Source organism: Anolis sagrei, chromosome 13 (genome assembly GCF_037176765.1).
Source record: "Anolis sagrei isolate rAnoSag1 chromosome 13, rAnoSag1.mat, whole genome shotgun sequence".
Lineage (NCBI taxonomy): Eukaryota > Metazoa > Chordata > Lepidosauria > Squamata > Dactyloidae > Anolis > Anolis sagrei.
The window spans coordinates 3,827,448-3,842,365 of record NC_090033.1 but is presented as its reverse complement, the minus strand read 5'-3'; the positions used below and the strand labels follow the sequence as shown (position 1 = coordinate 3,842,365).

General features: G+C 39.3%; 1 protein-coding gene across 1 annotated transcript in view; it reads right to left on the bottom strand.

The window, feature by feature from the left end:
- Positions 1-11,170: 11,170 nt before the first annotated feature.
- The window catches only part of PLEKHN1 (pleckstrin homology domain containing N1), a 66,299-nt gene continuing 62,551 nt past the window's right edge, over positions 11,171-14,918 (bottom strand). Inside the window, exons 15-16 of the mRNA XM_060758985.2 lie at positions 13,425-13,479; positions 11,171-12,780 (exon numbers count right to left, since the gene is read on the bottom strand). Coding sequence (XP_060614968.2) covers positions 12,623-12,780; positions 13,425-13,479 — 213 coding nt within the window. The 3' untranslated portion in view covers positions 11,171-12,622. The remainder of the gene's footprint in view (positions 12,781-13,424; positions 13,480-14,918) is intronic.

The window sequence follows — 14,918 nt, the reverse complement described above, 5'->3', positions numbered from 1 at the left end:
CCATCCTATGATGGGGAATCCTCACCATCAACCTCTTCCATCTCATCGAATGTCTCCTTTGGTGTGCGGACTTTCGAGTAGAGGAACTTGAGGACTGCTCTATCCTCCATCCTGTGATGGGGAATCCTCACCATCAACCTCTTCCATCTCATTGAACGTCTCTTTTGGTGTGTGGACTTTCGAGTAAAGGAACTTGAGGACTGCTCTGTCTTCCATCCTATGATGGGGAATCCTCACCATCAACTTCTTCCATCTCATTGAACGTCTCTTTTGGTGTGTGGACTTTCAAGTAAAGGAACTTGAGGACTGCTCTGTCTTCCATCCTATGATGGGGAATCCTCACCATCAACTTCTTCCATCTCATTGAACGTCTCTTTTGGTGTGTGGACTTTCAAGTAAAGGAACTTGAGGACTGCTCTGTCTTCCATCCTATGATGGGGAATCCTCACCATCAACTTCTTCCATCTCATTGAACGTCTCTTTTGGTGTGTGGACTTTCAAGTAAAGGAACTTGAGGACTGCTCTGTCTTCCATCCTATGATGGGGAATCCTCACCATCAACTTCTTCCATCTCATTGAACGTCTCTTTTGGTGTGTGGACTTTCGAGTAAAGGAACTTGAGGACTGCTCTGTCTTCCATCCTGTGATGGGGAATCCTCACCATCAACCTCTTCCATCTCATTGAATGTCTTTCAATGAGAAGTAAAGGAACTTGAGGACTGCTCTATCCTCCATCCTGTGATGGGGAATCCTCACCATCAACCTCTTCCTTCTCATTGAACATCTCCTTAGATGTGCGGACTTTCGAGTAAAGGAACTTGAGGACTGCTCTGTCTCCCATCCTATGATGGGGAATCCTCACCATCACCCTCTTCCATCTTATTGAAAGTCTCCTTTGGTGTGCGGACCTTCGAGTAAAGGAACTTGAGGACTGCTCTGTCTTCCATCCTATGATGGGGAATCCTCACCATCAACCTCTTCCATCTCATCGAATGTCTCCTTTGTTGTGCGGACTTTCGAGTAAAGGAACTTGAGGACTGCTCTATCTTCCATCCTATGATGAGGAATCCTCACCATCAACCTCTTCCATCTTATCCAACGTCTCCTTTGGTGTGTGGACTTTCGAGTAAAGGAACTTGAGGACTGCTCTGTCTTCCACTGGCCCCACTCTCAAACCTCACATCACTTCCGCACCTCTACAATCAAGACCGTTATTAGTTCTGAGTTGTAAATTGGCACGTAACCTATAGAGACGTATATCTTTACACATGTGAAGTTTCAGCATCCTGTGATAAATAGAAGTGGGTCAGGGGAAGTCTTTAATAAACACCCCTCGTATATGCATTTTTTTTACTTCTTGACCAATGGGGAGAGTGCTAGGCAACCGCAATTGAGTAGTAACTATGCAAAAGATATGCCAGACCTTTGCAAAGGCAATTGGCTGGCATTTAGAGATACTCGGGGGGTATCGCCTTGTCCTGCCCAGTTTCTGTCGTCATCTGACAGCAGCGTTACTGCCAAGAGAATGAAAAAGTCAGGCAGGTGCTTCTGCAGTGCTCATTGTCACCCGTTTCCCATTTCCTACAAGGACATATATGACGAAGCGAAATTAGAATATGGTCAAGATGTCAAAGTCTTAAAGCAGTGTTTCTTAACTTGGGGATCGGGACCGCTGTGGGGGGGGGGGTCACAAGAGGGGTATCAAGAGTGGCTCAATTCCATTGTTGATGGAGTTCAGAATGCTCTTTGGTTGTAGGTGAACTATAAATCCCAGCAACTACAACTTCCAAATGTCAAGGTCTATTTTCCCCATACTCCACCAGTGTTCATATTTGGACATATTGAGTATCCATGCCAAGTTTGGTCCCGATCCAGCATGGTTTGAGTCCACCATGCTCTCTGGATGTAGGTGAACTACAACTCCCAAAACTCAAGAGCAATGCCCACCAAACCATTCCAGTATTTTTCGTTCGTCATGGGAGTTCTGTGTGCCAAGTTGGTTCAGTTCCATCGTTGGTGGAGTTCAGAATGCTCTTTGATTGTAGGTGAACTATAAATCCCAGCAACTACAACTTCCAAATGTCAAGGTCTATTTTCCCCAAACTCCACCAGTGTTCATATTTGGACATATTGAGTATTCATGCCAAGTTTGGTCCCGATCCATCATGGTTTAAGTCCACAATGCTCTCTGGATGTAGGTGAACTACAACTCCCAAAACTCAAGAGCAATGCCCACCAAACCCTTCCAGTATTTTCTTTTGGTCATGGGAGATCCGTGTGCCAAATTTAAGGGGAATTAGCCAGGCTGTTTTTGAGTTGTAGGTATTGGGATTTGTAGTTCACCTGCAATTAGTGAGCACTCTGAACTCCACCAAAGATGGATCTGGGCCAATCTAGAGTAAGAGTGACCCACACCGACAATGGACCGAGACCCAACTTGACACAGAGAAGCCCCATGACCAAGCCTGTAAACATATAAACTTGAACCATAGAATAATTAGGCATCAACATAAGTGGAAACGATCTTTCCTTTTGACTCAGAGTCAGAGCTGTAAAATTAGTTAGGTCATCTTATACAAGGGTTGAATGAAAAGTAATGCCTCCACCTTCGTAACTCCTCAACAGATGGCAGTACTGGTGTGCGGCAGGTACTGGCTTGTTCAGTAGACTCTCCTCTACAGTTCCATTTTGGCAGGAAGCCTTAGCAGAAAAAGTAATGCCTCCACCGTCGTAACTCTTCAAGAGATGGCTGTACTGGTATGCGGCAGGTACTGGCTTGTTCAGTAGACTCTCCTCTACAGTTCCATTTTGGCAGGAAGCCTTAGCAGAAAAAGTAATGCCTCCACCGTCGTAACTCTTCAAAAGATGGCTGTACTGGTATGCGGCAGGTACTGGCTTGTTTAGTAGACTCTCCTCTACTGTTCCCTTTTGGCAGGTGGCCTTAGCGGAAAAAGTAATGCCTCCACCTTCGTAACTCCTGAACAGATGGCAGTACTGGTATGCAGCAGGTACTGGCTTGTTCAGTAGACTCTCCTCTACAGTTCCCTTTTGGCAGGAAAAGTAATGCCTCCATCTTCGTAACTCCTGAACAGATGGCAGTACTGGTGTGCAGCAGGTACTGGCTTGTTCAGTAGACTCTCCTCTACAGTTCCATTTTGGCGGGAAGCCTTAGCAGAAAAAGTAATGCCTCCACCTTCGTAACTCCTGAACAGATGGCAGTACTGGTATGCAGCAGGTACTGGCTTGTTCAGTAGACTCTCCTCTACAGTTCCATTTTGGTGGGAAGCCTTAGCAGAAAAAGTAATGCCTCCACCTTCGTAACTCCTGAACAGATGGCAGTACTGGTATGCAGCAGGTACTGGCTTGTTCAGTAGACTCTCCTCTGCAGTTCCATTTTGGCAGGAAAAGTAATGCCTCCACCTTCTTAACTCCTCAACAGATGGCAGTACTGGTATGCAGCAGGTACGGCCTTGTTCAGTAGACTCTCCTCTACAGTTCCATTTTGGTGGGAAGCCTTAGCAGGAAAAGTAATGCCTTCACCTTCGTAACTCCTCAGCAGATGGCAGTACTGGTATGCAGCAGGTACTGGCTTGTTCAGTAGACTCTCCTCTGCAGTTCCATTTTGGCAGGAAAAGTAATGCCTCCACCTTCGTAACTCCTCAACAGATGGCAGGACTGGTATGCGGCAGGTACTGGCTTGTTCAGTAGACTCTCCTCTACAGTTCCCTTTTGGCAGAAAAAGTAATGCCTCCATCGTTGGCAGAAATGTATCCAATTGTCTGGTGATTATGTTGAAAAGTGAATAGTGGTAGTTAAAAATCACATTCTAAGGATTACTTCTGCTTTTGATTTATTTAAATATTCTCATCCAATCCCAAGTAACGAAGGTGGAGGCATTACTTTTCATTCAACCCTCGTATCTTTCCGCAGTCTGTTCTGTCATAGATATATGTCTACAGTGTGTGTGTGTGTAGGTGTAGGAGACAGTTTCGGTGCCAGATTGTGCCTGTCTGAACCCTGATCCATCTGATCTCCGTTCCGTCACGTGGTGGGAACATCTTATCTCGAGGCCAGTCTTCAAAGGAGAGGATTTGCGAGTCCTCGGTCTGTTTTCTTCCCAAGTCCCTTCTGTTTGGTCGCTATCTCCCATCAAATCCAAACATCTGAACCTGCTTTCCTTACAAGGGTCTTATGTTTATCTTTCTCCAGTTTCAAGGGAAGCAGGACACATCAAAGTCAACCTACGATCCGTGGATGGTTTCAGACTTTACTTAGTGCTTGGATTCTCACAGCACCCATGACCCCTCATCTTACAGGAAAGCCAGGGTAGACATATTTATTCGTATTTATTCATATTTATTCATGCATCCATCCATAGGATGCAAAATACTTAATAATACTTATAATATTCAATAATAATTAATAATATAAAATTATGAATAAATAATACGAATACTTATTATATACTTAATAATATAATACTTAATAATAATCAATAATACTTAATTATTATGAATAAATAATAATACTTACTAATAATAATATAATATAATAATAATATACTTAATAATATAGAATACTTAATAATACTTATAATACTTTATACTTAATTACTATGAATAAATAATAATACTTACTAATAATAATATCGTATAATAATATATTTAATAATATAGAATACTTATAATACTTTATCCTTAATTATTATGAATAAATAATAATACTAATAATAATATCATATAATAATATATTTAATAATATAGAATACTTAATAATACTTATAATACTTTATACTTAATTATTATGAATAAATAATAATACTTACTAATAATAATATCGTATAATAATATATTTAATAATATAGAATACTTATAATACTTTATCCTTAATTATTATGAATAAATAATAATACTAATAATAATATCATATAATAATATATTTAATAATATAGAATACTTAATAATACTTATAATACTTTATACTTAATTATTTTGAATAAATAATAATACTAATAATAATATCATATAATAATATACTTAATAATATAGAATACTTAATAATACTTATAATACTTTATACTTAATTATTATGAATAAATAATAATACTTACTAATAATAATATCGTATAATAATATATTTAATAATATAGAATACTTATAATACTTTATCCTTAATTATTATGAATAAATAATAATACTAATAATAATATCATATAATAATATATTTAATAATATAGAATACTTAATAATACTTATAATACTTTATCCTTAATTATTTTGAATAAATAATAATACTAATAATAATATCATATAATAATATACTTAATAATATAGAATACTTAATAATACTTATAATACTTTATCCTTAATTATTTTGAATAAATAATAATACTAATAATAATATCATAATATACTTAATAATATAGAATACTTAATAATACTTATAATACTTTATACTTAATTATTATGAATAAATAATAATACTTACTAATAATAATATCGTATAATAATATATTTAATAATATAGAATACTTATAATACTTTATCCTTAATTATTATGAATAAATAATAATACTAATAATAATATCATATAATAATATATTTAATAATATAGAATACTTAATAATACTTATAATACTTTATACTTAATTATTTTGAATAAATAATAATACTTACTAATAATAATATCGTATAATAATATATTTAATAATATAGAATACTTATAATACTTTATCCTTAATTATTATGAATAAATAATAATACTAATAATAATATCATTATTATAATATACTTAATAATATAGAATACTTAATAATACTTATAATACTTTATACTTAATTATTTTGAATAAATAATAATACTAATAATAATATCATATAATAATATACTTAATAATATAGAATATTATAATAATAATACTTAAAATAATAATTAATAATATTGAATTATTAATTATTATTAATAATAATACTTATTATTATCATATACTTAAAAATAATGTAATATAATACTTAATAATACTTACAATACTTAATAATAATCAATAATACTTAATAATACTTATAATACTCAATAATTAATAATATTTAATTATTATTTATTATTAATAATAATATATACGTAATACTAATATAATGTAATAATAATACTTATAATACCTAATTATTATTATTATTATGAATAAATAATAATAATACTAATATAATATAATAATAATAATATACTTAATAATATAGAATACTTAATAATACTTATAATACTCAATAATAATTAATAGTATTTAATTATTAATTATTATTAATAATACTTATTATATACTTAATAATAATATAATATAATACTTAATAATACTTATATTATATATAAGTATAATACTTAATAATACTTATAATCAATAATACTTATTATTATGAATAAATAATAATACTTACTAATAATAATATCATATAATAATATACTTAATAATATAGAATACTTAATAATACTTAATAATTATTATTATGAATAAATAATAAATAATAGTACTTACTGATAATATAATAATAATAATAATAATAATAATGCTTATTACTAATAATATAATAATAAGGAGCCGTGGGTTAAACCCCTGTGCCGGCAGGACTGAAGACTGACAGGTCACAGGTTCGAATCTGGGGAGATCATGAATGAGCTCCCTCTGTCAGCTCCAGCTCCCCATGCGGGGACATGAGAGAAGCCACCCACAAGGATGGCAAAACATCAAAACATCCAGGCGTCCCTTGGGCAACATCCTTGCAGATGGCCAAGTCTCTCACACCAGAAGCGACTTGCAGTTTCTCAGGTCACTCCTGACACAACCAATAATAATAATAATAATAATAATAATAATAATTCGAAAATACATCACAGTCCTAGACGCTTGGGAAGTGTTCGACTTGTGATTTTGTGATACGAAATCCAGCATATATATCTCGTTTGCTGGGACATACTGTGTTTTTGTGTCAGTAAAATAATAATAATAATAATAATAATAATAATATACTTAATAATAATAATAATAATAACAATAATAATTCGAAAATACATCGCACAGTCCTAGACGCTTGGGAAGTGTTCGATTTGTAATTTTGTGATATGAAATCCAGCATATAGATCTCGTTTGCTGTGACATACTGTGCTTTTGTGTAAATAGTAATAATAATAATAATAATAATAATAATAATATACTTAATAATAATAATAATAATTTGAAAATACATCGCACAGTCCTAGACGCTTGGGAAGTGTTCGACTTGTGATTTTGTGATACGAAATCCAGCATAGAGATCTCGTTTGGTGTGACATACTGTGTTTTGTGTCAGTAAAATAATAATAATAGTAATAATAATAATATACTTAATAATAATAATAATAATAATAATAATAATAATAATAATTCAAAAATACATCACACAGTCCTAGACACTTGGGAAGTGTTCGACTTGTGATTTTGTGATACGAAACCCAGCATAGAGATCTCGTTTGGTGTGACATACTGTGTTTTGTGTTAGTAAAATAATAATAATAATAATAATAATAATAATAGTTCAAAAATACATCACACAGTCCTAGACGCTTGGGAAGTGTTCGACTTGTGATTTTGTGATACGAAACCCAGCATAGAGATCTCGTTTGGTGTGACATACTGTGTTTTGTGTTAGTATAATAATAATAATAGTAATAATAATATAATTAATTTATTATTATTATTATTATTATTATTATTATTATTATTCGATAATACATCACACAGTCCTAGATGCTTGGGAAGTGTTCGACTCGTGATTTTGTGATACGAAATCCAGCATAGAGATCTCGTTTGCTGTGACATACTGTACTTAATAATAGCATTATCTTAAGGTGTCCATAGACTTTGGAACAAAACCGAAGTAAAACACAAACGCATCTAGAAGCTCTGAGATATATTAACTTTATTAGGATCAGGGTCTACAAAGAAATTGCCAAGAGATCTGTACAGCATGTCAATTCTATACATTCCCTAGAATTCCCCATGCACGCACACCCATACGTTTACACACACACACACACACAATCCCAAACGAAAGAGCTCCGAACACTGCTTTACTACAGCAATGGTTTCCCCCCATGTTTACAACACAACCGTTCTTCATTCCTCTCCTTCCAGATCGGCCTTTTGTATATTAAATAAAATAACTATAAAGCTACATGTAAACTTGGCTGGATATTAAAAACAACAACAACAACAACAACAACAACAACAACATTCAAGTAAAGACGATACACCAGGTGCTTTCCTGATGCGATGCCAGCAAAAGGTAAACAAGGGTCCAACCTGGGTCTGGAGGAGATCCTGTATGTATGTACCCCAGGAGATCCTGTATGTATGTACGAGATCCTGTATGTATGTACGAGACCCATGTACTTATGGGTCTCATATAAAAGACCCATAAGCGGAACTATGGAATTCCTCTCCTCTCCATCCTCCAGGACATGGCAAAATTTCCAACTTGGGGGCCGCACACTAGCACTCTCCTAGGAAAGACAAAAGGGAAGGAAGGAAGGAAGGAAGGGAAAGAAGGAAGGAAGGAAAGAAAGAAAGAAAAAGAGAAAGGGAGGATAAAGGAAAGAGAAAAGGAAGGGAGGGTGGGAGGAGAAAGATGGCGAGAGGGAGGAAAGAGGGAAGAAGAAAAAAGAGGGGAGGAAAGAGAAGGAAGGAAAGACCAAAGGGAAGGAAGGATCGAAGGAAGGGGAAAGATGAAAAGAGGGAGGAAAAAGGTAAGAAAGGATGAAAAGGTGGAAGGGAAGGATGGAAGGAGAAAGAAAGAGGAGGGAAAAAGAGAAGGAAGGAAAGACAAAAGGGAAGGAAGGAAGGAAGGAAGGAAGGAAGGAAGGAAGGAAGGGGAAAGATGGAAAGAGGGAGGAAAGAGGTAAGAAAGAATGAAAAGGTAGAAGGGAAGGATGGAAGGAGAAGGAAGGAGGAAGGAAAAAGAGAAGGAAGGAAAGACAAAAGGAAGGAAGGATGGAAGTATGAAAGGGTGGAAGGGAAGGGAAGGAAGGAAAGGAGGAAGGAAAAAGAGAAGGAAAGGAAAGACAAAAGGGAAAGAAGGAAGGAAGGAAGGAAGGAAGGAAGGAAGGAAGGAAGGAAGGAAGGAAGGGGAAAGATGGAAAGAGGGAGGAAAGAGGTAAGAAAGGATGAAAAGGTACAAGGGAAGGATGGAAGGAGAAAGAAGGAGGAAGGAAAGAGAAGGAAAGACAAAAGGGAAGGAAGGATGGAAGTATGAAAGGGTGGAAGGGAGGAAGAAAGAGCGAGGAAAGGAAGGAAAAACAAAAGGGAAGGAAGGCGAGAAGACAAAAGGGGGGAAGGGAAGGGAAGGGAAGGGAAGGGAAGGGAAGGGAAGGGAAGGGAAGGGAAGGGAAGGGAAGGGAAGGGAAGGGAAGGAAGACAAGGGAGAAGGAAAGAGAGAAAGAAGGATGAAAAAGTGGCAGGGAAGGATAGAAGGAAGGAAGGGAAGTAAGAAGGAAAGAAAGAAAGAAGGAAGGAAGGATGAAAGGGTGGGGAGGGAAGAAGGGAGGGAAGAGAGGAGAAGGCAAAAGGCAAGGAAGGAGAGAAGGATGAAAAAGTGGAAGGGAAGGAAGGAAGAGAAGGAGGAAGGAAAGAGATAAAGAAGGAAGGGAAGGGATGAAAAAGTGGAAGGGAAGGAAGGAAGAGAAGGAGGGAGGAAAGAGATAAAGAAGGAAGGGAAGGGATGAAAAAGTGGAAGGGAATGATGGATGGATGGAAGGAAGGAAGGGAAGTAGGAAGGACAGAAAGAAAGAAAGAAAGAAAGAAAGAAAGAAGGAAGGAAGGAAAGAAAGATGAAAGGGTGGGGAGGGGAGGGAAGAGAGAAGAAGGAAAGGCAAAAGGCAAGGAAGGAGAGAAGGATGAAAAAGTGGAAGGGAAGGAAGGAAGAGAAGGAGGAAGGAAAGAGATAAAGAAGGAAGAGAAGGGATGAAAGAGTGGAAAGGAAGGAAGGAAGGGAAGTAGGAAGGATGAAAGGGTGGGGAGGGAAGAGGGGAGGGAAGAGAGGAGAAGGAAAGGCAAAAGGGAAGGAAGGATGGAAGGGAAGGAAGAAAGGAGGGAGAGAGAAAGAGGGAGGGAAGGAGGGAATAAGGAAAGAGAGGAAGGAAGGAAGGATAGGATGGTGTGAGAGAGGAGGGCTTGAGAAGAGCCCAAGGGGTCGGATCCTGGGTTTGCTCATACCTGATTTAGCTGCTACAGCTCCCACTTCATAGCCATTCAGTGGCTGTTAGAGCAAATCAGAGAAGCCTCTGGCTATGTCCCCGTACCTCTCTGCGATCCAGCTCTGTGCGGAATTGAGTAACTTGAGAATAGGGCCTATCCACGGAAACACTACGTAAACACACCACAGCCTCTCTATTCCAGAACCGGTGATGATGGAAACAGTCTGGCTCAAAGCAGTTTCCAGGTTTGACCCTGGACAAGTTCAGTAATAGTAATAGTAATAATTAATAATAATAATAACAATAAAGGAGATAAATACTGGCTCTCAAGGATGCTTACCTCTCCAGTGTGCATCCCATGTACAACTACACACAGCCTCGTTTTGGCTGACCACTTTAGTACAGTAGAGTCTCACTTATCCGACAGAATGTCGGATAAACAAAAATGTCAGATAATACGGAGTCTCCAACTGTTACTTGACATCTAGAATACGAACAACAGGGACTCAAAGAGTTAAAGCAAGGCAACGATCCGGGGCTAGATAGGCCCATCAGGAAGTGTCCGGATGCGGAAGAGGAGTGTGGAAATCACAGAGGGAAGGAGGGAGGAAGCTTCTGCTTTCGGTTCTACCTCTTTTCCCCATTTCCTGCTTCCTTTTCCTCCTCCTCGTCTTGCCTTTTTCATTTATCAGTTGAAGAGCGCTCCTTGAATTGAAGGGGAAATGCTGGAGGAAAAGGGGGGCATCGGATAATAACAACACTGGCCATTTTGGCACACATTCACAAAATGCAGGTATTTCAGCTACCAGCAAATCCATTCTAAATATGTTTCGAAAGCATCTCTGCTGCTACCAGGTTTCGTTTCATTCCCGAACCCCGAATACTCTTGGGCTTTTATTTCGAGAATCAGTTGGGGAGCGCTCCTTGAATTGAAGGGGAAATGCTGGATAAGACAGAATGTGGCATAAGTGAGACTCTACTGTATATAATTTTCACTCATGTACACATCCTCATTTTATATTTATGTCAGGATCACCTGCAACACTGGCCGTTTTGGCACACCTTCACAAAACGCAGGCATTTCAGCTACCAGCTAATCCCTTCTAAATATGTTTCGAAAGTATCTCTGTTAATACCAGGTCGTTTCATTCCCGAACCCCAAATACTTTCGGGCTATTGTTTTGAGAGAGAGTTGGGGAGCGCTCCTTGAATTGAAGGGGAAATGCTGGAGGAAAAGGGGGTTGTCGGATAAGACGGAAAGACGGATAAGCGAGAATCTACTGTATATAATTTTCACTCATGTACACATCCTCATTTTATATTTATGTCAGGATTGCCTGCAACACTGGCCATTTTGGCACACCTTCACAAAACCCAGGCATTCCAACTACCAGCAAATCCCTTCTAAATATGTTTTGAAATTATCCCTGCTGCTACCAGGTCGTTTCATTCCCGAAACCCGAATACTGTCGGGCTGTTGTTTCATTCCCGAAACCCGAATACTGTCGGGCTGTTGTTTCATTCCCGGACCCCGAATACTGTCGGGCCGTTGTTTCATTCCCGGACCCCGAATACTGTCGGGCTGTTGTTTCATTCCCGAAACCCGAATATGTCAGGCCGTTGTTTCATTCCCGAACCCCGAATACTGTCGGGCCGTTGTTTCATTCCCGGACCCCGAATACTGTCGGGCTGTTGTTTCATTCCCGAAACCCGAATATGTTAGGCCGTTGTTTCATTCCCGGACCCCGAATACTGTCGGACCGTTGTTTCATTCCCGAACCCCAAATACTGTCGGGCTGTTGTTTCATTCCCGAAACCCGAATATGTCAGGCCGTTGTTTCATTCCCGGACCCCGAATACTGTCGGGCCGTTGTTTCATTCCCGGACCCCGAATACTGTCGGGCCGTTGTTTCATTCCCGAACCCGGAATACTGTCGGGCCGTTGTTTCAGAGGAGTTTCAGAGTTCGCATTGCTCCACCAAGAAGGCACTGAGTTTGCATTCCATCCTTCCACAGCCTTTGAACTGAAGGGCATATTTACAAACACAAGCTTGCTTTGCCTCTTGATCTTTTCGAACCAGCGAGATCCACAGATCCGACGGGACGCAAGCCAACCGCAAAAGCTTTTCTGCCTAGCAACTCCAGACAGCCCAGGATCCCAGACATGTACCGACAAAGGTCACCGCTGTGGACTGAATGGGCTTGGTGAAATTCCAGGCTCTTTTCCAGACCCATTTGTCATAGCACCACAACAACAAAGTGAAGGAAGAGAGGGAAAGCGGGGGAGAAAAGTGGATTGCCAGGGACTCGGCATCCAGTCTTTTACATTATTCAGCAGAGAACGGCAGGAAACAGAGTGGAAGGCATGTTTCTTTCTGACTCTCTTCAAGTCATTTAAGCCTCTAGCAATGATAGATATCACTGTCCTTTGTCTCCATATCCCAGATGTTGTCGTAACTGAAGTCGCTCTGGAAGCTCTGGAGTTCAGCATAGTCGTGATAGGTCGAGTCGAGACGTTCCCGTCCGCTTTCAGGCAGGTTGTACGTTCCAATGCTTTTCTCTGTAAGAGACAAGGAGCGCAAGAGTAATTACATCTATCTATATCTATACACAGGGGCGGCCAAGCCATTACGCAAAGTAAGCATTCGCAGTAGAGTTGATTTTGCCCAGGGGGGGCGCTCTTGAGGCACTCTTGGGGGGAAATAGACCTTGACATATGCGAGTTGTAGTTACTGGGATGTATAGTTCAACTGCAATCTAAGAGTACGCTGAACTCCACCAATGATGGAATTGGACCAAACTTGACACACAGAGCTCAATTGACAAGCAAAAAATACTGGAGGTCTTTGGGGAAAATTCACCTTAATTTGTGGGAGTTGTAGTTCGCCTACATCCAGAGAGCACTGTGAATGCAAACACCAATGGATCTGGACCAAACTTGGCACACAGACCAAATATGTTGAAATTTGATTACTGGAGGGGTTTGGGTGGAGCTAGCCTTCCTCCTTGGGAGTTGTAGTTCATCCACAACCAAAGAAACAGTGACCTCCGCCGATGATGGACCTGGACCAAACTAAAATTTTCTGCACTTAAGCTGTATTTAGGTATAATCCCATTCGAGCTCCCTTCTTTTGGTCTTGATATATGGTCGTTGTGACTATGAGAGGTCACAACGAGAGGCTTTCCCATCCCTGAATGACTCACCTGATGTTGGCAAGGAAGGCAACCGAAGTTCTTCCCTATCTCTGGACAAGGTGTGCTGCAAGGGCAAGAGAAAGAAAGGCAGAGATGAGTGCCACATAACCCGCAAGCTGTCCGTTCACTTTAATTTTTTGCCACGATGGCTAATTTGCAATCCTGATTTCACAGTCTGCTCTTCTGTGTTAGGACTGTAGCCAAGGCTGTATCACAGTACACATGGTGTTTTCTAAGAAGAACGGACATATTGGATCTCACCAAAGTTCCATCTACAGTGTTCCCTCACTTATCACAGGTGTTACGTTCCAGGACCACACGTGAAAAGTGAAAATCTGTGAAGTAGGGACACTATATATATCTCTAACCTTCACCACAACGCCAGTAAATGAGCTACTGACGACTGGCACTGCTCGTTCACTTTTGTTGGCTTCCCGCTACACAGCAGTGAAACCAACTTCCCCCGCGAAAATTCCCTGAGAGAGTGCAAACTTTGCACTTGGAAGGAATCAGAAGGAGGGCGCTTATCTCTAACCTTCACCCCAACGCCAGTCTATGAGCTACTGACGACTGGCACTGCTCAAAAAGTGAAAATCTGTGAACTAGGGACGCTATATATATCTGGAAAGTAACCTTACTTTCCAGATATCCCTCGTACATTGTGGACTTTGGACTTGGAGGGAAAAGGAATGTAGATACTCATCTCTTACCTTCACCACAATGCCAGTGGATGAGCTACTGATGACTGGCACTGCTCAAAAAGTGAAAATTTGCGAAGTAGGGATGCTATATATATCTGGAAAGTAACCTTACTTTCCAGATATCCCTCGTACAGTGCAAACTTTGCATTTGGAGGGAAACGGAATGAGGATGTTCATCTCTAACCTTCACCACAATGCCCGTGGATGAGCTACTGACGACTGGCACTGCTCGTTCACTTCTGTTGGCTTCCAGCTACATGGCAGTGAAACCAACTTCTTCCGTGAAAATTCCCTGAGAGAGCTATGTTCCTTGTAGCGTTACTTTCCAGATATCCCTTGTACAGTGCAAACTTTGCACTTGGAGGGAAAAGGAATGAGGACACTCATCTCTTACCTTCACCACAATGCCAGTGGATGAGCTACTGATGACTGGCACTGCTCAAAAAGTGAAAATCTGTGAACTAGGGACGCTATATATATCTGGAAAGTAACCTTACTTTCCAGATATCCCTCGTACATTGTGGACTTTGGACTTGGAGGGAAAAGGAATGTAGACACTAATCTCTTACCTTCACCACAATGCCAGTGGATGAGCTACTGATGACTGGCACTGCTCAAAAAGTGAAAATTTGCGAAGTAGGGATGCTATATATATCTGGAAAGTAACCTTACTTTCCAGATATCCCTCGTACAGTGCAAACTTTGCATTTGGAGGGAAACGGAATGAGGATGTTCATCTCTAACCTTCACCACAACGGCAGTGGATGAGCTACTGATGACTGGCACTGCTCGAAAAGTGAAA